This window comes from Nymphaea colorata, chromosome 1, assembly GCF_008831285.2.
Source record: "Nymphaea colorata isolate Beijing-Zhang1983 chromosome 1, ASM883128v2, whole genome shotgun sequence".
Classification (NCBI taxonomy): Eukaryota; Viridiplantae; Streptophyta; class Magnoliopsida; order Nymphaeales; family Nymphaeaceae; genus Nymphaea; species Nymphaea colorata.
Genome location: NC_045138.2, coordinates 22627036 through 22653998, shown reverse-complemented (window position 1 = coordinate 22653998; position 26963 = coordinate 22627036). Strand labels below are relative to the sequence as shown.

At 38.6% G+C, this 26963-nt stretch overlaps 2 protein-coding genes across 4 annotated transcripts; one reads left to right on the top strand and one right to left on the bottom strand.

The window, feature by feature from the left end:
- Window positions 1-2927: 2927 nt before the first annotated feature.
- On the bottom strand, window positions 2928-5254 carry LOC116245643 (bZIP transcription factor 50). The gene is made up of 3 exons (XM_031617168.2): window positions 4468-5254; window positions 3465-3679; window positions 2928-3375 (listed from the first exon to the last, which is right to left on the bottom strand). The coding sequence occupies exons 1-3, from the start codon at window positions 5106-5108 to the stop codon at window positions 3065-3067; spliced, it is 1167 nt and encodes a 388-aa protein (XP_031473028.1). The 5' UTR covers window positions 5109-5254; the 3' UTR covers window positions 2928-3064.
- A 12768-nt stretch (window positions 5255-18022) lies between these two features.
- Window positions 18023-22112, top strand: LOC116248606 (short-chain dehydrogenase/reductase 2b-like). 3 transcript variants are annotated; one of them, XM_031621493.2, is made up of 4 exons: window positions 18023-18721; window positions 18986-19066; window positions 20313-20483; window positions 21584-22112. In XM_031621493.2, the coding sequence occupies exons 1-4, from the start codon at window positions 18404-18406 to the stop codon at window positions 21959-21961; spliced, it is 948 nt and encodes a 315-aa protein (XP_031477353.1). In that variant the 5' UTR covers window positions 18023-18403; the 3' UTR covers window positions 21962-22112. The 3 variants fall into 3 exon arrangements, with proteins under 3 accessions (XP_031477353.1, XP_049931672.1, XP_049931671.1); XM_050075715.1 differs by having other exon boundaries at window positions 18025-18721; window positions 20313-20487; window positions 21550-21691; XM_050075714.1 differs by having other exon boundaries at window positions 18026-18721; window positions 20313-20487; window positions 21584-21730.
- Window positions 22113-26963: the final 4851 nt, after the last annotated feature.

Genomic DNA, 26963 nt, shown 5'->3' with positions numbered 1-26963 from the left:
AAATAGAACCTAAGCAATGACCACCTTCCCACAACAAATGCCTCCTTTCTTTTATCTCAATCTTTACAAAAAACAAAGAAAAGCCCTAAATAAGAAAATTTTTTCTTCTCTTAATCTCACTTTCTATCTCTTTTAATCTCTCCAACGGCTTCAATGTGATAGGAGAACAAGTCTGTTCATCCCTCAAAGAAGAACAGTATAAAGCAAGAAGAAGCGCCCCCAAGCCAAGCACGCACAAAACGGTTGGGCCTCCCTGTTCTTTAAAGTTTTAAACGATTCTTTTATAATTCAATTTTAGTCCACAAATTTTGGCAATAGATCCTTTTCAAAAGCTACTAATTCAAGTGCAGGTGACCCGTGATACTTCTCCTTATTTCTTTTTTTCTTTTGGTCGCATTCCATATGGATCCTCCAAATGGAGGGGATTGAACCCAACAATGATCCGAAGCCAAGTGATTGGCAACGAAAGATCAACCTTCAATCTTCAAAATTTTGGATTTGTCAAATGGAAAGGTGATTATTTACTATTCGCTTTTCCCCCCCGGTGATCTATTGCTGTTGCCTTGGTATATATAGATGACATTCAGAAGGACATCATTGAAAAATTTAAAGTCTACCTTTCTCGTGATTTTCAAATGAAAGACTTTGGACCATTAAAACCTTTTTGCGTCCGTCTTAAGGTAGCTCATTCAACTGAAGGAATTTACATGAATGGGGATTGTTTGAATCGAAAACTGTGGATTTTCCATTGGAGCAATGGCATGAGCTTTAGCGATGGAGAAGTTCTATTGAACCATTTCCCGTGCAGATGACTTGTAAGAATATATTATTCTATCCCAACAAAGCAAAATTGGATATTCGGTTTGCAGCAATCTTCTCAAATTCATGCAACAACCTCAACAACCATATCTGCTTCTTCATGCTACCTTCGAGTAGTTCTATCTCAAAGTAAACCTTGGTCAAGTCATCTTATTTTGAGGCAAATCAAATATTCGCCTAACTGCATTTTGCGACTCTAATCGGGCAGCATGTCCCAAAATATGTCGTTAACATATTGTGTTTTCCTTGGCTTAAATCCAATACAATAACACAAAAAAAAGTGACAGTCTCAAAATCCTAAGTGGAATTTGAATACCTCATGGAAAATACAAAGCTCAGTAATTAAATTTTGTTACCAAAGTATCTAGGTGTTCAATACTAATCTCCAGCCACTCATACTATCACAGTCGAGCCGCATTATACATTAAAACATTTTTTTATTTATTCACAAACAAACCAAACATATTCATATTGACTGTTAGTTCATGAATACAATATTCCAATATCTGATCCACGCAAATTCGACATGAAGCAACGGTCAAATTGCTGATCATTGCACAAAGGCTTTTAGATAGGACAAACTTTCAACGTATGATTGACAAACTCAGCACATGCATTTTGCATTCACCAACCTGAGGTGGAGCACGGAAGATTGAATTTTGGAAATGGAAATTCCGAATCGTGAGATAATTCAAAAGTTTCATTAAACGTGGAGAACTTCATAATCTCACCCTCAAATCTAAACAAGATGAAAGTTTTTCTTTTAGGTTGAAAAAGAAAATGAATCGAAACAAGGTGCACTTTTCATCATTCGAAAAAAATTCCCATTAAAATTACCAAGGAAACTTCCTATGTTTTCTTTGTTTCACCCTACATTTTTTTACATTGCATCTAAACCCTACCTTATAGTCCGTAGGGTTTGTGAATATATGTATAAATCTCAAGGGCAAAATAAACTATGAATTTGTCATTTAAAAGAGTCCAGTATTAACATTTATGCTTAGAAAAATACAGATCGCAGAAAATTTAGAAGCGGGGCGTGGGGGGGAGCTCACAAGAAGATACGCAATCTTCTTCTTTCAAATATCATACCCTTGAGCCAAAAAACACACATTGTTTATCTACATCCAACAGAAAGTAGAATACAAAGACTTGGCCAATGTTGTTGCTCAGATAACTTGGATGGAACATTTGATGAAAACGCTCATGTTTGACTTAACTCATGTGCCTACCTTTGGTGTAACAATAAACGAGCTGCTTGCTTGAGCCCCAACTCAGTTTTTGACAACAAAACCAAACCTGCTGATTTTCATTTTTTAAGAGATAAACTTGCTAAGAGTTGATCATCAAGTACAACTCCACCGAGATCAACTTGAAGATCTGTTGAATGAAATAGGTATGTTGCAAGTTTAACGTAATTATAAGACCATTGAACTTAAGAGAGGGTGTTTGGAAGAATCAATGAAACCAGATTTGTTCAAGACATGGAAGGCACGCAAACAAGTGATCAGCTAAATGAGGTTAAGGGCAAAGAACCAACACATTTTTTTGTGGCAAAAATTGAAAAACATTAGTAAAGTGAAAGCACAGACCAGCTGATAAAGGTGTGTACCAAAATGGGAATCCAAACAAGTTACAACCGTAAAAATAAAGCACAAAGTGAAGCATGAACAATCAGCTACCAAATTTGAAAACAATTTTTCTCAATCGTATGTACACAAATTGCAAATCCAGTATATATGCAAAACATGTAAATCCAATCAACTGAATTGGAATCTCCCTGTAAATGATGAAGAGAACCTCTTTCTTTGAAAAGATAGATGGAGAGAGAGATCGAACGTAGGTTCAAAGGAACTAAAACTTTGCTTTCTTTGTATTTCATCTTGCTAAGCAACAGCATGGGTGAACTGGTAAACCAAACTGGTATGACCATTGGTGTAAACAAAGGGTTAACCTTCGCCATGTCAAGTCCCACTTCCATCCGTTTCATGTATTTCCATCAAAGGTGTCATCTATTTCATCAAAGGCGTCTATCCAACTACCAAGTGCTAATTGTGCAGCAGAAACGAAACGAAGTTTTTTTTTTTTTTAAACCTTCCCGATCACCGTAAGTAAATGGGGATTATATTACACGACAAAGGGCAACATATGGGTGCAAAACTTTACAACTACGATATCCTTAACGATAAGGAGCAATTGATTATCTACCCTTTTGTTTTATTCTCAAAATAAACTTCCATCAACATCAAAAGAAACAGAAGGAAACAAAAGCTGCTAAGAAAAAGCCAAGCCCAAGGATACACTGCCGGACGGCGAAGTCTCTGAACCCTTTCATCTTCTTCCTCGCGGCTCTGCAACGGCGCCTGAGAAGCACCAACCTAGATCCGAACAGTCGTTCATTTATCACCCGTTTTGTCGGGGCAACGGGAGCCGATGTTCTCCTTTTCCCTTCTTCCACGCCGACGCCTCCCTCCTCGGAGGATCGGGCGTTCAGGGGAAGAAACACCCTCCAGACGAGCGCCACGAGCCAGAGCAGGGAATCCAACGGCAGGGATTCTGAGAGGGCCATAAAGAAGAAGACAAAAACCATGGTCAAGGGAATGCTCTATGTGACGAACTGCGGAAGAATCATTTGGCATATTTACCCGTACGGAGTACAGCAGACTCCTGTCTGGCCGTGGAGGCTTCCAAGCTGAAGGCGCGAACACGGAGGGCATGGTTCTCCGCGCAGCAAAGCGCAAGCGCCTGCTGGAGCCTCCGGCACTCGAACTCGAGGAACCGGCTCTTCATTTCCAGATCCTTGACGTACGTCTTCTTCCTCTCCCTTGACCGCAACGCCGAGTCTCTGTTCCTCATCTGCCTGAAAGAAAACAAATACAATCCCCGAATAGAGAACCGCGACCTCGTACTTTTGCAGCGGATGGAAAAATTGTTTCTCCTTTCAAGACAGTTACAGAGTAGCTTATCACGATGCAATTCAGACGGTGGGTACAATAAAAAATTTGGGCTGTATAAAACATTGTTTTATCATCCCTTCCTCTGTAAATCATTACCGTAGAAATTGGCATCAAGGTATTATGAGAGATACGGAAATCAAATGAAAGAAACACTTCTCATAATTCCTCTGATAGCAGCAGGAACATGACTGGTCTGTACCTGAAATAAGAATTGCAGAAATACCCCATTTGTTGAAAGAAAATAGCCACGCAACGCAGAAAGGAGAGAGTTTTCAAAATTTGATTCACAAGATGTGAAGAAACAGGATAATGGGAGAGGAAAGCTACACTATACTATGTTTAGCTTTAAGAACTTTCATTTTTTACATGATTTGACATAATTTTTTTCCCCCAAAAATCCTCCAAAGCAACACTATACCATGTTTAGCTTTAAGAACTTTATTTTTACATGATTTGACGTAATTTTTTTTTCCCAAAAATTCCTCCATGAACCCTATTGTCGCTTTGTTGCTTCTAAATATTTCTGTGTGCTCTGCAACATGCAAAGTGTACAGGATCGGGTCATTCGTAAATTCACTTCAAAGATCCCCATAAATTCTCAAAAGCAAACATAATAACGAATCCATGTTAACAAGATCAAACATACAGTTCTAAACGACTCTGCCAAATACGATTAAAAACATCTATATACCTTTTGCGTTTCTTAATCAAATAATCCGAATCGCCTTCGTCCTTCGCAGGTAAGACGCATTTAGTTCCTTTCTCCGGTGGATCCACGAACAGATCAACAACTTCGAGGTCGGGCCACGGTGAAGAACTTGGCGGATCATCGGGAGGAAGGCGCAGCGATCCCACAACGAGATCCTCAGCGGCTTCCCGATTCTCCTTCTTTTCGTCGACCTCCCCCGCGACGAAGCCATCTACCGCACCAAGTTGAGGATCAGCGAACCTTGAGGGAAGCCGTTCATCGCCGTCGATCGGCGATGAATCTACGGGAATCCTTCCGTTGGACGATTCGCCGTTGTAGCTAGGGTTAAAACCCATCCAAACCTCTCCACCGGTCTCATCCGACAAATAGTAGCTCAATACCGCCCTTTCCGGTGGGGTTCCGGTCCCGATTACTGAATTACTGCCCACAGTTTCGGCCCAACATGCTTCTGTCAGGGTACATTCTTGCTGGAACCCGAAAGAGGGGACGGAAAACATGGAGGGGCAATCTGGAGGATCGACCAGAAACCCGACAGAGGGGACGGAAGACATGGGAGGGCAATCGGGAGGATCAACCAGCGACTGAAGCAGAGCAAGCAAATCGGCATCATCCCCTTCGTCCATCGTCGCCAGAGCCTACCTCTCCCTCGAGCTCTGAAAAAGAAACAGGGCAGAAGCGTTCAGGGGCGGAAGGTTTAATTTCCTTGGCCGTCAAGGAAGTCCGCCACTTGGATTAGACATACGCGCTTTGGACTCTGGGTAGGACTAGTGGTGACATTTTAAAAAACTGGATGGGCTGCAGCTGCTTCGCCACAAAGGTTTCAAAATTACTGTTAAACCAGCCAAAATAGGCATAGAGTTCGGGTACCCGACGGTATATTATATCGTATATTTTATTATTAAAAATATATTTTATTTTAAATTTTTTATTTTATATTAAAAACATTTCTAATTTTAATTAGGAGTTCAAGTTTCGGACTCTGCTCGTGGACTTATTGTATTGTACAGAAGAATAATACAAAGAATAATACATCAGGATAATGCACCATAGCATAAATGATCATGGGATTTAGACCTAGAATCTCTTCAATATCATAAATGATCATGGGATTTAGACCTAGAATCTCTTCAATATAAGCCATATTGCCACTCAATGATGTTACGTTCCTTAAAACAACTACATAGTTTTTAAATGAGCTTTGAAAACCTGTTTAAACTTTTTCTTTTTCGTTCCTGAATACCTTGAAAGGTCAGGTTTTCTCCTTTTCAAATCCAATTTTACTATCATCCAAACACATAAAAAACTATACTGGAATGTCGTTCAAACGCCCCCTTTAATTTCATTTGGTTGAAAAAAAAACAATACCAATGGGCTCGCCGGAAAAAATTAATTAATGGCCAACAAATGGGCCAACATCAACTGCCCAACTTTTTCCATTAAATTCTCCAACAATCTCCTCTTTGAATATATATATCATTTTTCAAAAAATCATTATAGAAAATAAGAAAAAATCTGAGTCGTCATCTGCCGAGGGCCGACCCTTTTTATCTTGGACCCTTACCTTCCAAAAGGAAGCGAGGTTCGCCCTATCATTTACGGTAAAGGTAAGGTTAGACTTCTATGGGTGACGATATTTTTCTAATGTATAGATATATCTCATAATCTATAAAATAAAAGACAAATCAATTGTTAACTTTGCATTTTTCTTGAAAGAATAAACGTATTGAAGAGCAAAAATCTCTAGGTTTTTAACTGAAATATAGAAGGATATGGATTTTATTGTAAAAATTTGAAAAATTGACTTAAAATTTTTTCACTATGGCCCTACTTTTGCTCATAACTTCTGTGAGGGCTCACTTGTTTTGGCTTTGATCTTAAGAGCCTCACATTTTATAAGAACTGCCAAATAAGGGCTTGTTAGATATTCATGCTTCCTAACTCCTTTCTCTTTTATTTTGAGAAAAATAAAGCTGCTAGTGGTATGTACTTGTAGGAGCTGTATCACCATAGTTGGTTTCTCTTCTTTCTACAAGTTTGTTCTCTCTCTCTCTCTCTCACACACACACACACACACACACACTAGATGTGAAGAAAAACAACAACAACAAGAAGAAGATTTAAAGTCTTTACTGATTTCACCTTTTATTCAAAAAATGGAGTATGTGGTAAGTCCGTTTAAACAAAAAATACTCTTCAATTTTAAAGAAGTAACCATAATTATAAAAGTTAAGGGACAATATTGAATATTATATAGTAATGTAATAAACTTGGATGATAAGAATATGGATCATAACTTTAGACTTGAATCTTAAGCACAATCATCTCTAATACCCTCTATCAAGTTTTAATTTGCATTCTAGCCTTACATCAAATTTCTATGGTGCTTATCATGTACAACTTAGTAGCTTATCATGTACAACTTAGTACATGAAAACCAAAATCTGTGCATGTAACAAATTCAACCCACTCCCACACCTGACTTAGGCCCTTATTTGACAGATCTCAATGCCCTTCTTAGCAACTTTAGTTCTAACCTTGAAATGACTAGGAATCATGAGAATCTAACACTTAAACAACTCTCTTTATGAATCCTTGAGATGTCTCACAATCTTTAATATGAGAATGAACTTCCAATAAAATGGTATTATAGTTCACCCCCTAAAGCACATGTATCTGAATGTATAGAAACCTATGTTCAAGAGTTGAATTGTACTTTTAATACCACAGTAATAACTTGATACATTTAGAGATCGGGTTCAAACTCTAGTTTGATGGATCCTAACACGCTTTCTAACAGTTTTAGTTAACCTCATAAAAAGGTAAAAATTAGGACAATCCATTATTTAGACAACCTCATCATTCATAAGTCCTGAAAAGTCCCTAACATTCTTTAATACAACACTAAACTTTTCATAATAGGGTGTACATTGTCTTCTGAAGAAAAGTCAGTCACCAGATTTTTACTTTGAATAGAATCTTGTTTGCAGTTGTTGATTTTTGATCTTTTACTAAATAAGATGTTACCCAATTTATGTGTAAGTTTCTGCATAATCAATAAGATATAGAGAAATTCTGCTCTCCTTCACTATTACATAGTAGACTAATGTTCGGTACCCCAATTCATTCATTTGTAGTTGCAAACCCTACGTTTTGCCTCTAAACCCAACCTAAGATGGATTGTTGTTTTGGACCACTTCCAAAGTAATTTTTCCCCATAAACAAGAGCTCAAAATTGGTCTTATTTCATCTAAATCTCCCATCTTCTTAGCATCCAGAAATACCATTAATGTCATTGTCTCATCTCTTCATATTCATCATATACTAGTCACCACAATGACATGCCATTTACTTACGCACAATAAATGTTAGTAAAAGCTTAAGTTTGCATTAATTATATGAAGAGAAATGTCAGAAGAAATAATGTCACTAAAACGTCATTGAAGAAATCGACAACAAAAATAAAGAAGCATACGCTTCACACTAAAAATACACTACTGAAAGCGTTTTCTACAAAAAACGCCTTGAGGTAAGGCAGTGAGGCGCACACATCCCTGAAGAGTGTGCCTCAATTTCGTAGAGGCGTATGCTTCCATCCATTTGTGGCACATTCCATGCTTGAGGTGTAGGCCTCAAGAACAAATTTTGGCTTATTAGTTTCTTTAATTAAAAAAGTTTAAAATTAAATAAAAATGGTTAAGGGGCTTCACTCGTAGCGCTCATTCAACCAGTTTTGTATCCCTAAATTATTGGGATTTCTCCCCATAACGCATATACAAAACCAAACGTATATACCTAAAACAGGATCATGCTCATGCTAAATCATTGAAATAAACGAAACCTTAAACTGAAGCAGAAGCATACCTGAATCCATCTGATCTGGTGCACAGGAAGATCGCAGCAGAGTCTTCCAGGGTACGTGCGGCGCGCTTGAGGTCTCTCTCAGATGGGGAAGAGGAAAACCATAGAAACCAATGTTTCAGGCAACCCTTGCACGACCCCAGGGACCACTACCATTTTATAATAAGGACAATTACGGATTCTACCCATCAAAGAGTCCGTAATTCCGTACCGGTATCTATACATTTCAAAATTACCCCATACCATCTAAAATGACGTAATATCCCGAAATGCAATCACTTAAGCGGATATTTACATTAAGACAGCCATAGTGTCTGAAATTCTTCATAGACATATGCCAGCCCACCAAATGATCTTACAATCTCCCACTTGGGCCAAATATGTCTTAATACATTCAGACATTACACAAAGCCTTAAGAGCTCATAACTGCTATCTTATTAAATGTCATTTCACCAATCTCGTCCATGATCATATCAACATATAACCAAAGCGGCTTTCGCGATATCAAAATTAGCTAAACCTTCAATGATCACAAATGTTAACATAACCAATGACATAAATCTGATATGGATGTATAGCATGAGAATTACATGCAATGTGATTACAACATGTCTATTCTCAACTGGTCCAACTTTAAAACCTTATGAAGATAAAAACCTAAACACAGAATGGAACCAAAGAACTTTAAACTTTATTCTGCAGAAAACTGAATATGTGTCCATACATTAGAGCAAACAAAATACAAACTCCTACTAAACCAGCACATCATCCAAGGATAACACCCCCATATGAACAACATGTTCGTGAAAGACCTTATGTGTTAAACCCTTGGTAAGCGGATCCGCAATCATAGAGTTTGTCCCAATATGCTCTAAAGACACCTGACCATTCTGTATCCCCTCTTTAACAGCCCAAAAAACTTAATGTCGATGTACTTCGACTTTGATATACTGTGGCTGTTATAAGAGTACATGACTGCTGAATTATTGTCACACAACACCCTTAGTGGTCTTTTTATACCATACATAATGCGCAGCCTCGTGACAAAATTCTGCAATCACAAAACCTAATTGAATGTCATTATCTTGGCACCCAGCAAAGTCAGAATCTGAATACCCAATGATCTCTCACTGGTTTGACTTCCTGTATGTGAGCATAAAACCTTTTGTTCTTTGTAAGTACCTCAATACCATTTTGGCTGCTTCCCAATGATCCATACCAGGATCACTTAAGTATCTGCCTAACATTCCAATGATAAATGCAATATCCAAATGAGTACAAACCTGAGCATACATAAGGCTTCCCACAATAGACAAATAGGGAATCCTTTCCATTTCCTTAGATTCGATTTCACTTTTAGGGCACTGTTTGAGACTAAACTTATCTCTTTTAGCAACTGGAGTATCTCTTGGTTTACAATCCTTCATGTCATATCGCTGAAGCACCTTATCAATGTAGGCCTTTTGTGATAATCCAAAAATACCCCAAGAACGATCTCGAAATATTTGGATTTCCAATACAAAAGATGCACAGCCAAGATCCTTCATGTCAAACTTTGTTGACAAAAAATCTTAGTTTCATGCAATATGCCTACATTTGACAAAAAATCTTAGTTTCATGCAATATGCCTACATTATTACTTGCTAGCAATATATTAATGACATATAAAACCAAAAAGATAAATTTGCCCCCACTGAACTTTTGGTATACACATTCATCAATCATATTAGTTTCGAAACCAAAAGAAACTATAACTTGATGAAGTTTGTAATACCATTGACAGGAATCTTGCTTTAGCCCATAGATGGATTTCTTAAGTTTGCAAACCATTTTCTTTGCATTTCCTGAAGCAAAGTTTTTTGGTTGCACCATATATATCGTTTCATCAATGTCTCCATTTACAAACGCTGTCTTAACATCCATCTGATGCAGCTCTAAGTCAAAATGAGCCACAAGTGCCATTATGGTCCTGAAGGAGTCTTTCGATGAAACTGGAGAGAAAGTCTCTGTATAATCAATGCCTTCCTTTTGAGTAAAGTCCTTTGCAACAAGACGTACCTTATACCTTTCGATGTTTCCTAATGAATCACTCTTGGTTTTAAATATCCATTTACAACCAATGGGTTTCACACCTTCAGGCAAGGGAACAACATCTCATACGTCATTGTCCATCATGGACTTTATTTCCTCATTCATGGCATCTATCCACTTAAGAGATTTAGAACTCTTTATTGCTTACTGGAGGTTGACAAGATCATCCTCCATTAAGACCATATCAACATCATGTTCTTGGAGATAGACAAAATCATTTGAAATTGTATTTCTCCTCTCTCTAGTGGATCTTCTCAGTGGTACCTCTGTTTGATTTTCTTGAGGTTGTTGAGTTTGTTTTCCAGTAGGAAGATCTACATCATTGCCTTCTTCTGAATAGAGTGGACTCAGGTCCCTCTTCAAAGGCAATGTGTTTAACCTAATCACCTCCCCCAAACTCAATATCCTTAAAGAAATGAGCTTTTTCCTTTTCAAAGAAAGACCTACTGAATGGATTATAAAACTTATAACCCCTTAATGTTTGTTCATTTTCCCTTTATACAATCAGTGCAAACATTAAAGTTTGCAAAATCAAGGGACTCAAGAATTCCTTTCGACATAAGCCTTTATATTCTCTTTTCAGAGATATGTCCTAAGCGCTAATGCCATAACATAGCAGAATTCTCTTTGGCTAATTTTTTTTTAGTACCACTAGACGTAACATGCAAGGTTTCATTATATGAAACAACCATATCAAGCAAATAAATGTTATCGCTAGAAGACAAAGAACCAGTGAAATTCAAATTTGAATGCACAAACTACTTAAATTTATTTCCTCCAAATGAACAATAATAACCAAATTTGTCCAGTGAGAAAATATAAACCAAATTCTGTCTAAAAGACGGTACCACATAAGTTTCTGTCAAATTCAAATAACAACCAGTCTTTAACAATAACCGAAAATCTGCTATAGTTTCAACCTTCGCCTTCTTGCTATCGCCCACATAGATAAATCTTTCAGCATCAATTGGCGTTTGACAATTTAGGCAGCCTTGCATAGAGACCACTTATGTGAGTAGTAGCACCTGAATCTACCCACTAAGTATTTTTGGGTACTGAAGTTAAATTAACCTCAAAACAAACCAAAGTGAGAAATGTACCCTTCTTTTCACGCCATGCGTGAAACTTAGTACAATCATTCTTTATATGACCTTTACCCTTACAAAAGAAGCAACCTAAAAGGTCTTCCTTATGCTTCTTCTGTTTCTTAACGGATGATTGGTCAACGGCAACTTCTATAACAGTCTTTCTTTTCTTACTTATAAGAATCGAATCATTCATCTCAGTAATAGTACTCAAATTTGCAAATATCATGGAAGCAGAACTCACTGTACAAAGAACAAACCAAAGCATGCTCACAATCAATACATGTACAAAGATGAAATAACAAATATAAATGAATTTAAACACAACGGCCCAAAACCCATCACAAGGTACCGATGCAACGCTAATATCCAATCTTTAGATTGAAATATTAACTGCAAGTGGCATTCTTGGTCAACAATGAATATAGATAATTAACCCTATCAAACAACGAACCTATCTTAGGATTGACTTGCTATTCACATGGAAACCTGAAAAATTATCACATATTCATTGCCCTGTACACTTAAACCTGACCAAACAACAATCCTCCTTTGGGCTGATCATTGTCTGCATGGATCAAGTATACTATCATCTAATGTTTAAAACAAGCAAATTCGTACAACAGAAGTCACTTTGGCGACATAAAATACAAACTTACTCATTTCAAACAACAGACATGGCCAAAGATCAAATTCATAATCCAAACATTCATCTAAAGCACATACATAATTTTAATAACATGCAAAACATGAATTAAAATTTACATACAAATTTGCCCTATATTGATTCCAAAACCAAAATGATCCAATAAAAGGGGCCCAAAAGTGTTCAAAATTTATAAACCGGTATCATAATCGTGCTTAAGAGGGTCAAGAACTACTGAATCGGCCTTAAAATGGCCCGTACCATTCTTAAACCATAATTAGAACACCCACATGCCCCTACATAGGGCTGAACCAGTCTAAAAATTGGACGTACCGGTAAAAAATGGACCGTATTGGTTCTAAAACCCATTGAACCGGTTAAAATTGGCTAAAAACGGTTTCAGAGCTCAATGAACCGGTCTGAAAAGCCCTGAATCGGTCTAAATATCAAGTGAACCGGTCTGAAAATGCCCGAATCGGTTCGAAAATCAACTTAATCGGTTCTAAATGCTAGAATCGATTCCAAAACTGAATGAACCGGTCCCAAAACGGTCCGAATCGGATCTGAAAGGTCCGAACCGGTCTAAAAACAAACTGAATCGGTCTGAAACTGAACAAACCGGTTCGACTCTTTTCAGAACTGGTTTGACAAGGATGAACCGTTTCTCAAAAGTTAAACTGCATGGATACGGGAGGACCCGACCCGGTTCAAAAATCAAACGCAGGGGCTCGGGCGCGAGGCGGCAAAATGTTTTTTTTTTTTTTTCTAAAGATGATGGATCCGGATCGGGTCTGTCAAGACCCGACCCGGGCCGACCCTCCTGCTTGACCGCGCGAGCGGTCGCGGGCGTCGCCTCCACCGCTTGCCTGCCGAACAGCTGGCGGGCGGTGAAGCTCCACCGGCAGGTGCCGCCAATGTCGTCGGACGTCGGCTGCCACGATGGCGGGCCGACGCCCGCCGGAAACCGGTCGATTATGGTCGGTTTCCCCTTCTTCTATATTCTGCCCCTTTTTAAGATTTGGGCGGTTGCTGAAGCGGCGAGGAGGCCACCGGTGGGTCGCCGGTGACTATGGGTGGATGGCGGTGGGTCGCACGGGCCCGTCCGGCGACAGCTGAGTCACCGGCAGTCGCCCTTTGCCGGCCATCACCTCTCCCTGCCGTCGCCATCCCACTGCCCCTTTCCCGTTCTTCTTCAATGGCTGCAACGCCCGACGCAAGGGAGCCACCGCCGGCGAGTCCCGCCAGGACGACAGAAACCGGCCGTCGCCTAACGGCCGTCCGTCGGCCGCCAAAACGGTGGAACCCGGCGTCCCCTTTCCTTATGCGTTGGTTTCCTTATGCGTCGGCTTCATATGGCTGCAACGGATACGCGGAGAGCACCGACAGGCCACCCAACGGCGTGGGTGGCCGCAGGCAGGGACACGCCCCAACGGCAGGAGGCCCGCCATCGCCCAACGGCGACTGACGCCGGCCGATCCTTTCGTCCCCTTCTCCGATCCTCCTGATGGCTGCAACGGAAGCCCGACGGCTTCCGTCGCACGCCCTCAACCTAAAATTTTTGAAAAGCTTGCAGCCGAAGAACCAAATGGGGAACATCTGAACGGCAAGAACACAAAAAATCACCAAAAATCAACGATTTAATAAAGAACAAAGGCTCTGATACCAATTGTTGGGATTTCTCCCCATAACGCATATACAAAACCAAACGTATATACCCTAAAACAGAATCATGCTCATGCTAAATCATTGAAATAAACGAAACCTTAAATTGAAGCGGAAGCGTATCTGAATCCATCTGATGGGGAAGATCACAGCAGGGTCTTCCAGGGTACGTGCGGCGGCTTGAAGTCTCTCTCAAATGGGGAAGAGGAAAACCATAGAAACCAATGTTTCAGGCAACCCTTGCACGACCCTAGGGACCACTACCATTTTATAATAAGGACAATTACGGATTCCACCCATCAAAGAGTCCGTAATTTCGTACTGATATCTATACATTTCAAAATTACCCCATACCATCTAAAATGACGCAATATTCCGAAATGCAATCACTTAAGCAGATATTTACATTAAGACAGCCATAATGTCTGAAATTACTCATAGACATATGCCGGCCCCCCAAATGATCTTACATAAATCCCTTATTATCAGTCTCAAATCACCTATGAAATTCAACCGTCACTGCACCTACGGATGCTAGAGGGCGGAGGCTTGGAGCTGCGGCTAGTGGAGCTGTCGCAATTCGCCAACGTCAAAAATCTATTACACCTGTAAGTCTCTAAGTCTCTCCATGGCTGATACGTTCCTCTTTGAGTCTCTTTCTCTCCACGACTGCCAAAGATAAGTGGCTACCTTTCTCTCTGTCCAGGACTAGCGCTGGCCATGGCCACTATCTTGCAGCTCGCTCTCTCTCCTCTCATGACTGGCAGCCCTCTTGACTTAGCTCTCTGGCCATGACTTGCCACCCTCTCGAACCTATTTTCTTCACGCATTCCACTCCTGGTCATGTCCTTGCACTCATAATATAATATTCCGGTGTTCACCTTTGTTTTATATTGTCATCGTTTGGAGTTGGACGTGTTCTCCATGGATGGTGGTCCTCGTTCCAATGTTGCCAAATGTTGGCAGTGGTGTTCAGCACCAAAAGACTGGAGCACTATTACAATTTACAAGTGGTGAAGGGCGTCTTTTGTCGACAGTGGCACTTGGAATCTCCATTGTTTCAGCGGGGCTGGGTGGTCCGATCCATTGCTATCTTACCCTAAATCAGATTTGCTGTGCTTTACTTAGGTGCATACGTTGATCTGATCGTTTGGCTGAGTCGGTGACCATCCAATTACAGGGCATATTCCTTACTTTGCATGAGTTGCTTATTATTGACCCATTTATAAAATTAATCCACACTTTTAGAAAACGTCTTTCCTTTGACAAGTTATATATGCATTTTAAGAAACATGTCTACTGATAAAAACAGTTAAGAATTACTTATTATTATTATTATTATATAGTACTTTTTTTTATTACCCTATGTTTAGAGAATTATACTGAACATAATAGTGACTTGAAAAGGTAATTAACTACAATGCTCACTAAAAGCATCATTAAATTACTAAACATGAGCAAGACAACAAGTCATGCACCCAAGATCCCTTTTATCTTTATATTTATACTTTCTTTGAGACCGAAGTAGTATGGATTTGTTTCCTATATTTCTATTCTTTCTTTTTTCTATGACATTTAACTTTCTATAATATTTAACTGTTTAGGACAAATCATGCTATGTGCCAATTATGCAAGCACTCTTTGTATTATATGTTATGGCATTGTACTTAATTGGATTTACAAATTATTGTGGTTTGCATATGTTGTGCATTGTTCTTTATTGATTTGCTTAGTACTGTAGTCATTTTGTTCAGTTTTGTTATTATTTTTATAAATATTATATAATTCACAAATTTATCTGTAAAGCTTAGGCTTCAATTAACGTCCCCCGCCTTGCTTTATCGCCTTTTAGGACATTGAAAGAAATGATTACTTATGCAATACAACAATGAAAACTAAGCGTTATTGAAAGCGGGTTCTCACGCCGAGTGTTCATCCCTTTTACTGATGTGTTGTCCTTGCATAATTTAGGTTTGGCTTTTATTGGTGAAATATTTCACCTTCGAAAGTTGTCACTGACAACTGCCTGTAGATCTATGCATATTTTCACTTCTTTAGTTTTCCTAAATTAGAACTTGCAAAGCGATTCTGCTCAGCAGCGGTCTTCTGGGTTCTCAATTGGTTAGTTGGGAGCGCAGGCAAGAAAAAGTTAAAGAAAAGAAAAGAAAACAAATTAAAACTAATAGAAGCCATGGAAGTAAACTTAAATGGATTTTTTGGGGAAAATAACATCCACTTAGGTAGGGCTTGCATGAGTCTTGGCTCCACCTCAATTTTTTAAATAAAAAATTACATGTAAATTTTAAAAAGTTTCATATAAAATTTCTGAAAAGTGATATTTTGACCTTAATCAAAATTTAGGAACTTTAATTTGACTTGGCTCATGAAAAATTTTTGGCTTTGTCCTCGGTTTGCCCCCTACATCGTATGGCAAAGACAAACACATAGAAAAGTTCTTTGGCTTCCTCCAAGAAACAAAGAAGATTAGATTGAGATGTTTTTAGATGTGGACAAAATGAAAACCGGCACGGCCCAAGTTTAGAAGACCCCCAAAATGAGGAAGGAATAAGGGAAGTGAGTTGGCTCATGCAATCCATGTAGGCCCTAGGAACATTGTGATAATTTTTTAAAAAATAATGTTTTTTTAAACTTTTTAATTTTTATTTTAATTATTATTTTTATTATAAATTAAAGGTATTTTTGTCATTAACCAATATTAACGTACCATAATTTTGTCACCAATATAACACATGTAACCAGATATAAGAAGGAAAAGGTGTTTGAGACTAACCTTTCCATCCCACTTTGATCAAAAGATCAATTTGGACATTACAACTCATCTTGTCAATATCACTTGCCATCGAATCGGCCGGTATGATACTGTGCCTTGCAGACTTTAGCATTTTTTATTTCAAAATTAAATTTTAAATTCTGCATTTTCTGAATTTCTAAAATGAGAAAAGAAGGAGATACTTGAGATAGCGTATTTGTAGATGGTCTCTAGGAAGAGAGAAAACAAAGCCAAACGTTGGCGTCGTATTCTTACAACATCAACTGATGAATTGACGCATTCCAGAAAAGAGTGAAACAGCGTGTTGATGGGAGAAAAAATGCGGGGAAGATGGACAGATTCCGTCGCCGCCAAAGGTGACGTTGATTCACAACTTTCTTCAACGGAAGAGAAACCAGTTCCCCATTCCCACCGAACAAATGATACGTGTTCCTCTTCCTCCAGATCGACCTCCAGTAAACTATGAAGGTTTTACTGATCTTGTGGCCCTTCCGGCCAAACTTCCATGAAAGCAAGGACGACGAGCTCTGGTGATAAACGTGTTCTGGCATCGTTTGTCCTTTACGTTCTTGACAGCAGCCCACCTATGTCTCATCCTTTGGACTTTTTTGATGATATGTGACAGCACCTGCCTTTAAGTAGGCAGACTTTAGTTGGTTCCTCCTCCAAGTTAAGATGGTCATTTGTAAAATGAATCTGAACCTTTGTTTGTGTTTGCACTAGAGAGGTTCTCATGAATGGCCAACTGAATTGCAATATTTGTAGTTCTATTCTAAATGCGCAGAACCTTAATCCATCGGAAAAAAACTGTTTTTTTTACAAAAAAAACACTAAAAAATGAGATAAATAAGCTAGCCATTTAAAACTTTTAAAAAAATGCCGTTTTTTGAAAAAAAATACACCAAAACAAATAAAACACTAATAAAATGAGTTTTTTTGCATTTTATTTGTTTCTTTCATGTTTTTTTAATGTCAAACTGCTTTTTCTTATTTTTTAATTTCTACTTGTTACAAATCAATTTGTTTAAGGAATGGTCTGCCTGCACATCCTCTTCTTCTGCTCCTGTAAATGACAGGACATATTAACACAAGAGTCGGATAACACACTAATTCACCACTTCTTTTATACTTAGTCACAAGGCATGACAGTAGAAATCTGAAAGCACACAACAGTAAAATTTTGAGCATATACTAACCTGTTTCACAAAATTTTAACCCACCCAAAGGACTATATATATATACATGACACCAAAAAAAAAAAAATTAAATCACATAACTAAAGGTGATTCCACTGTAGCTATAATTGACATATGCATTAAAAAAAAAAACAAAAAAACTGAAAATTGAAGTAGGACGAGTTGAAGAGGCACTTGTCATGCTCCCGATTCTTGAACATGGAGTTGTAACCGAACCAGAAAGGTGGATGCTTCACCTTCTACATTCATTCCAAAAACAGGCGCAAGTTGTTTTGCATTTAACTTTCACCAATTGCGTACCCTAGCATCTTAGTTCCCATATATATATAATCCTTCACCTTTGAGGTTGCCGCTGCTTTCTGATAAAGGTAGACAAGGGGGAACAAGAATGGTGAGAGCAATGAAGAATTTTAGTTGATTTGTTTAGGATGTTGAGAAATTAATGGATGCAGCAAGGGCTATCTTTGGTGTGGTTTCCATTTTTTCTTTGCTTTTCTGAAACTTGATCAAAGCGTTCAGCAATTCAGAACGCGAGAGTAATTAGGCCAAACCAGCCTCTGTTCTGTGCTATGATGAAATCACAGATGTATGGTGTTTGGTTCTTGGTTGCAGGCAGGAGAGGGAGCAGAGTGGTGGAGTGAGGAGACGGTGGCGGTGGTGACGGGAGCAAACAGAGGGATCGGGCTGGAGGTCTGCAGGCAGCTCGCAGACAAGGGGCTGACGGTCATTATGACTGCTCGGAAGCCGCAGGAGCAACTCTCAAGCGCTGCTCAACAGTTCTTACAAGAAGCAGCAGAAACGGGGAGGAAGAATGTCATCTTCCACACTCTGGATATTACTCAGCAGCAAAGTGTGTTGGATTTCGTCGATTGGTTGAAGCTGACTGTTGGATTCGCGGATATTCTGGTAAACTTCTTCTAACTGGTCCGAGAAGCCAGCAGGTTCTATTTTTGTGGGTAGCGCTATTCATCTAATCCCTTGAAGATGGGATTGCAACACTCATGAAAGTCCCAACACAGCTTAAGACCCAAAAACTCATGATAGTAACGCCCTGCCCTGCCCTGCTCACCTGGGGTGATTCTTTTGTTGGGAAACAACTAACTAAAGCAAAGTTTATAACTGTTTGATTCAATGGTTACCAGGTGATGGATGTGTATGATTTGACTGTAGGTAAATCACGCTGCTGTTGACAATTCAGTGATAGATTGGAACCTAAAGGAATGGAACAATGTCGACCAAAGCACCATGCTGGTAGTCTCTCTCTCTCTCTCTTACCAATTGGTAAGACCTGTCCGTGCATGAATATCATGGTTCCATATATTCTTCAATCTCATTTTATATTTGATTCTGGTGGACATTATCCTTATGATTACTGTTGAGTTAGTATGGAAAGGATTGAGGGTGAAGTCCTTAAACTTTCAAAACGGTGCAACAGCGGAGCTACTGTGTGAACCCACACCAGCCCCTTAAATCTTGCATTGTTGATTAAACTGGACCAAGGTTTAGCAGCTGCATGTAACGTCTACACCAAACCTAAGTGAGGCCCTGCAATCACTAATTCTCTTAAACAAGAGATCGGATAGTGCCCCTCAACCAAAAGAAGGCGGTGGAATGTGGTTGTTCCCCTTCCTCTCCCTCCCCCCCCCCCCTCTCTCTCTCTCTATCAAGGAAAAGTTTAAGTATATTTAGTGACGCATCCTTCCGAGGTCAGTAATTACATTTTTTTGTTCGATTCGAACTGAAACCATAGACGTCAAATTTTGAGAAACACCTTCAACGTCAATAGCTTTCGGGCTTTCAGGCCATTTAAACAATATGTAATGCTTTGAGCTACGATTCAATGCGATGAATTCCTTTTCTTATATCAACTTTTCAAAATTGTTTTGGAAAAACCTAATTGCATGTGTGAGATCCAAATGAATAGATACCTTTAACTTGTAGGCCGCTTTTTAAGATATTATCGTGAAAAAACCTTTCAATAATCAGAAATGTTAGGAGGTGATTTTTCATTTCTTAAAAATACATTGCTAGATATGGAAATAGACGATTTTAAAGATTTATTTTTCGAGATTGTGTTTTTATTTTTAAAAAATTGTGCGATACATTGCAAGCGGATTGGGCTACTAAGGGAAGCTGCAGACTATTCATATTCATGGCCGCCTACCCACCCACTCACCTATGGGGTGTTTAGAATCTATGCAGTCGACTGAAGAAGTCAGCCCGTGACAGCCCATTTGGCCACTAAAATCCACTCGTCTTTGGAAGGAAAGCTGCAGACTATTCATATATTCATAACCGCCTACTCACCCATGGGGCCCCATCTTCAAGCGGGTTGGTGCATAGTAAGTAGCTAGTTTTAGTGTCCAATCTTGATGAAAAAGAGGACTAGGGTCGGCACTCCGAGTCTCCGAGCAGATCCTGCACCCCCTAATGACATAAAAACTAAGCCAATTTTAATTATTTCTCTCTATAACCTTGTGAAAATGATTATGCACAGGCACTTCTTACATGGGCAAATGGGGTCTCAGACAAATACGAGTCGGCGAGGGGATGTCTAGAGACCAACTTCTATGGAACCAAGAGATTGACCAAGGCTTTGCTCCCTCTCCTGCGCCCCTCTTCTCACAAGCCAAGGATTGTCAAACGTCTCATCCAGATATGGACTACTGTCTGTAAGACTCCAATTCTTCTTGAATATTCCTGCTTATGGTTCAAAGTAAATCTAAGTTAGTTGGACGCTGTCATATTTGAACTCGTTTATTGGTTTTTTCATGTTCCCTTTTTCATGCTGAGGACTTCTGTCCACCAGTGGCAGAACTAGGACTTTCATATATAATGTCCGAACTTTTTGCAATTTTCTGTTTCTTCAAAACTCGGCTGGAAAGAGGAGGGTCGAGGGATTAGATGCCCCCAACCCATATAGTAGAGGGGATATTTTTGTAATTTTTACTCGCCTGTAAATTAGACCTTTCTCAATCTTTTCTACCCATAGAAGCAAGTCAGAAAGATTGAGAAATAAAACCATCTGATTTGATTCATTCTCAATAGCCATGAGATGATCATTTTAGGGTGATCTTTTTGTCGATGGATGCTCGCACTCATAGTCTTTAAAGGATGAGAACCAACTATGTAGCATCTATTCTTTTTTCAAATAAACAGTTGGAGTTATGGATAATAGACGTTGGGTGGGCAAACACTAAGATAGAGTGAAAAAAAAATATTTTTAGTTTGTTTATTTTTTTTAATTTTTTAATTTTTATGTTTTGTATACCAGTATGACACATATAACCAAGTTTGAGTGAATGAAGGGGTTGTTCCAAGCAGAAGAGTTGGGACTCCAATACTAGATGAGGTGCATGCACGTGGGCATCTACACAACAAATATATACCAAGGAAAAAAGCAAAGGGCTTTGGGTACTTTAAATTTTTTTTGTAAAAAAATGTACATTTTAAACTTTAATTTTTTTTTTAGTGACCACTTTTTATTTTTTAAAACATCTTTTTAAAAAACTTGTTCAAATGTATTCTTTTGGTCACTATACACCTCTCTGCAGGCAACTTGTTTCGCTCAAATATCTATTTAAACCAAAGTTTAAGATATTCATCAACATTTTTTATGTTTCTTTTTTTTTCCTTTTCCCTTTTATATAGATAGATATGTCGACAATTCTATCGAAGCTTTCCCAAATAAAAGTTACATATTCTAAAATATCACCAAGATTTCTGGGAATCAGGTTTGTGAATAGATCAACAATGTTGGTGCCGCAGCTTCTAAGGGATGAAGAGTTAAGGAAACAACTGTGTGAAACGGCGAGCTTAACAGAGGAAAAAATCGACGAGGGGTTGGACATGTTTCTTGAAGATGTGAAGTCTGAGAAGGGCATGGACAGGTGGCCCATTAAGTATCCCACTTACTCCATCTCCAAGATTTCGTTGAATGCATACACGAGGCTTTTGGCCCTTCAATTGCATGACAAAGCTTGCGTCAACAGCGTGCACCCTGGCTACGTGAGGACTGACATGAACCTTGGCAATGGCGATCTCTCTCCGGCGGAAGGCGCCGCCAATTTGGTGCGAGTTGCTCTCCTCCCTCCCGGCGGACCTTCCGGCCACAACTTCCTTGAAGGCGAGGATGTTGAGTTTTAGTGATCACCAAATAGTTTTTGGCATTCAATCCAAACTTGTGGTGTTTGTTTCATTTGTCTTTCTTCATTTTTGGTTTATTTTGTGACGCAATATTTGCAGTTTCATCGTTTAAAAATGTTAAGCAAGTTCAATCTTTTGCAGATTAAGATGGGCATTACCAAGAAGAATCTGAGTTGGGTTACCATTAGAATGGCATTTTTTTATACTTTTTCTTAACCTATAGTACTTTCAACTCTAAAAAAAAAAAAAAAGGTTCATGGTTGATTATGAGGAAGAGATAACTGAGAAGATCATAGCGCATAATTTTCTCCATTCAACTTGATTGACAAAAAATATTGAAAGGAATTTTGTTTTCACCTGCGATATCTATGCTTGCCATATTTTGGCTACAAGTCTTCCTAAAAACATAGCATTTTAATCGTGTCGTTGAACTGTAGTCCAGGAATCCTAGAGGCCTCTAATTGATAACAAACAAACCTGTTGGCAACAAGTAGTTCGATTGCTCAGATTCAAGAGAGTCTATTGTCTTTGCAGTTGAACCAAGGGCTAGCTAGGCCGCCTACCTCGCGTGTATTTAGGTTGACCTTTGTTTGCAGGTAACAATGAGGAAGAGTGGTGCAGTTTTCTCCTTCCGAGGTTGGACAAAAGACTTCCGACTAGAAAGAAATGTCCTCCTCTTATGCCGGTTGATTGTGCTTACTCCTGCATATAATCTACAGTGTGGTCTTTTTTTGTTTGTTTCCCCAAAAAGGGTTCTGGTTGTCATGCACTTGGAAAGGTTATAGCATACTGCGCGGCAAGACTGTTCACCTCAGAAAGGTGTGAGGTTCAAATCATAAGTCCCAACGTAAGCTTTGTGAACCCTACGGTGATGGGCACAGGGGAGAGGTAGTTGCCTCTCTTCGGTGAAGCATGATGGAAGCCAAAGTAAAAAAAATCACCTCATCTCTTGGTCAAATATCTATAGACCTACTAGCCCCGAAGTCAGGGCAAGGAACAGTGGATGAAAGCTAGAGTTGCTGGGCTAGCTCATAAAATTTGTTCCCAAGGTTCCTTTTAGGCTGCCCTCTATTACAAGAAAATATGTAATGCCTCAAAAGGGCTTTGGAGAATCAAGGCTAGTGTGAAGCATTCTAGGTTCTTCAAAGGATGCGTTAAATGTTGGAGGCATCTCAAAGACAAGGTGTCTTGGAAGTTGGAAGTTAGGTGAAGGCAAGGGCGGAACGAGAATTTTTTTCAGGGTGGGTCAAACGGTCTAACTTACTTATTCGAGTAGAGCCAAACTAAGACCGAATCTAAAAAATACATTAAGCAACTAAAGATTTTCAATTAATTTTTTTCTTTTTGAATTAGTTGGTCTGGCTGGGTTCTCCCTAACCTTATCAGTGTTGGTAAATTCATTCAGCGGGACGGAAACTGTAACCTTACCATGAAACCGGTCCTTGACTCAGTCCTAATTCTCAGACGCTCCTTGTAGTAGGTAGAGTGAGGCCCGAGTTGGGATGTGATAAAGATATGCTATTGTTGAATGGGAGGACTGCCAATGAATCAAATCCAAGGATATAGGGGAAGATGAATGAAGATCTTGGGTATGGTGGGGAGATGTTCATCCTTGAAGGAGGTGTGGTTCACCTTCTTAGCATGTGAAGGGAGACTCCCAACTCTTGATCGCCAGAAGAAGAGAGGCCGGAAGATGGCAAACCGTTGATGTATATGCTGTTCTTTAATTGCTTGCTGGCATGTAAGATTTAGAAGCTTATTGCTGTAGAGTTTCAAAGGAAGTACTGACAAGGAAGGGACTAACATGGTAGCTGAACTTAAGAGATGATTTAGTTGCGTGGGAATTGATCAAACTCTCATTCAGGTTGCCTAAGTTTGTTGTGTGCCGGTTGGTAGATATGGTGGTATCAGGTGTAGGCTATGTGTGGACAGTTGCCCACACAGATACACAGAAAATGGTTTTTTTTACATTGGTATCTAATAGCTATTTTCCCTATTTTCATATTACTGCCCCTTAAAAAATATCTAAAACGTAAATACTACTGTCCCTAAATCAAAATTTCTGGCTCCACGGTTCAACCCTAGGTGGCTCCAAGCCGGAGGTTCTTGTCAGTCATTGTGTCATTGCTCTATGCCTGAGACTAACCTGCTGCAATTCACTCTGTAACATTTTGATTCCTCAAGTAGTGCCACAATTATATTTATCTTTTCAAAGGCTTCCTAAACGTCAAAAGTTAAATGTTCTAATTAATAATGAGTGCAATGGAGGACTGTAAATCAATAATTTTGACGATTGAGTGGGTCCCAATCCCATAGTTGATCTTATCTAAATAATTTAAGTAAAAATTGTTTTAATTACCCTATATTAGTAACGTTAATAACCACCATTAACAAAACTTTATTTTATCTTAATCTAATCCCAGGTTGGATTCTCCAGGATTTATCCAACCCCTACAGTTCCTAGAGGTTAGTCAAAGTTCGTTAAATAAAAAAAATAAATTAGTCTAAATTATCTACTCTAGGAAAAATTTCGTAACGCTATTCTATGATAAACATAGCTATAAAAAAACTACTTTAGTTAAAGAAAGGCTGTTGAGAAACCCACCTTATGGTGGCGTCGGCTCTTAGGAAAATCTTCATCCACGTCAACTAGGTGTTTGAAGTGTAAACAAATAATAAAATTCATCCTAACTAGAATGATGCAAAAGAAAATTTGCTGAAAGTGAAAAAACGAAAATAAATTTTACCATAACACACACAAAAAAAAAAGAGAGAACTATATCTGAACCTATTATGAAGAATCAAAGAGAATCAAGAATTGCTAAAAGTAAACAAAACTCTAAGCTAAGATTCAAAAGCTAAAGATGCGTCAAAATGGGAGATGTCCCCTCCTTTTTGTTCATTTGCTCATATCCAAAATTTCAATAAAAGTTGAAGGTTTTAGCAAATATTTTTCAAATTGATTCTATATATTTTAAAATGCTCTAAAACAAGATACTACCCACTTTTGGTGGCATTCGCTACAAGATTTATGGGGTTCAGTGGCGCGGCGAAGCAACCAAAGCCAAGGAAGAACCCCCTTTTATGGCATTGGGCATAGATATGCCACTGTCAAACCCATTGGGCATAAAATAGTTTTTGAAATATTTTAACTTAATCTCTTCCTTGGATCAGGAATTTGCATTTAGATTTGGGGTTCGGATCTCTGGTCTGGTCCAACTGAGCTTCTATATTTGGATCTGGATCTTGTTTCTACAGCAAATCCACTCCAAAACACTGAAAACTCAATATTTTCCCCGTTTTAACCTTGTTTTGCACCAAATTCGAGCCATAAGTTCTTACAAAAGCATCATATTCATGGGATATTACCTTTATTAAATTGTGGATGAAGGTATGCATAATTAAGCTAAAATATGATGCATTTCATGCATCATCATTTGTCCTCCCCTTCATCAAGCATCTTAATGTGGTCTCTTTATTGTTTGCTCGAGATTTCTTTTATTTTATATTACGTTACGTTGGCTTTTTCAAAGCTTTGTATGTCTTCGTTTGAGGGACTGACTATTTGGTTAAGGAATAGAGAAGTAGTCTTCCTCTTCACTGGGTGTACAGACCCTATTCTTATGTTTTTTGCGAAAAATTCAAGCCATTTCCTTGGATTATTGAATACCAGATCCTCGACATTAAACTTGGGTGTGCAAAGACAACTTCTAGTGTCACGGGAAACTCTCATATTACTTCACCAGCAGCTTCGAATTCTTGCAGTCGTGCTTCTACAAGCTCATCTGGTGATATTTTCATTCTTGTTATTTGAATTTACTACCTCCCACCCTCTCCTTATATGTAGATAGGGATGATGCGGTATCCACTTTTCTTTGGTTCAAAGAAAAGTCGTATCTAAATCTATGCTTGAAATCAAATTTCAAAATCCAAACTGATTTTTACGTTCATATCTCAACGATGACATTTGTCTAAATATCCGAATCTAATCAAATTCAAATTCTATTGGATGGCATTTTTTAAATCCAAATCCGACTTCTTAAACAGATATATTGATTTTTTTAAACAATCCAAATCAAATTCTATACTAACTTAGGCAATCCAGATTGACACATGCAAGGATATATTTTCTGAAGTTTCAATATATTTTTCTAATCATTTGAGACGAAATTTTGAGCACACAAAAACCTTTTTCACAAACTTTTAACCCACCCTAAAGGCTATATATATACATGACACATAAAAAAAAAATTGACAAAAATAAATCATTTTACTATGCCTATAATTGACATAAGCATTAAAAAAAACTGAGAAATTAAAGTAGGACAAGGTAAAGAGGCACTTGTCATGCGCCTCTTTAGCTTCACGAAATCAAAAGGTTGGATGCTTCACCCATTAATACCAAAAACAGCTGCACGCTTCTTTGCATTAATTGCAATAACTTTCATCAATAGTGAACCCTAATACAAGACACAAAAAATCTGAACAAGAAACAACAATAAAGTTTTGAGCACACAGAAAACCTTTTTCACAAACTTTTAACCCACCCAAATGACTGTATAGATAACTGACGAAAATAAATCACACACTACTTGTGATTCCACTATAGCTATAATTGACATATACATTAAAGAAAAAATAAAAACTGAAAAATTGAAGTAAGACAAATTGAAGAGGCACTTGTATGTGCACGATTCTTTGAACATTGAATTGTTACCGAACTCTAGTTGAAAACCATTGAAAAGATTACATAGGACTTTGAGAACATGTCCTTTCCTAAGAAAGGTGAAGGAGACCAGATCACGTTACAAGCGGTCAAATCGAATACGGAGCCCAAGTCAGCTTTGAGGGCTCTCACGGTTCAGCAGCCAGCCTATTGGTTGATTTTCATGGCAGCCTATGCCAAAAAGCCGACGCAAACAGCTGCACGTTTCTTTGAATTAACTTTCATCAATTGTGAACCTTAATATATATATAATCCTTCATCTTTGAGGTTGCCGCT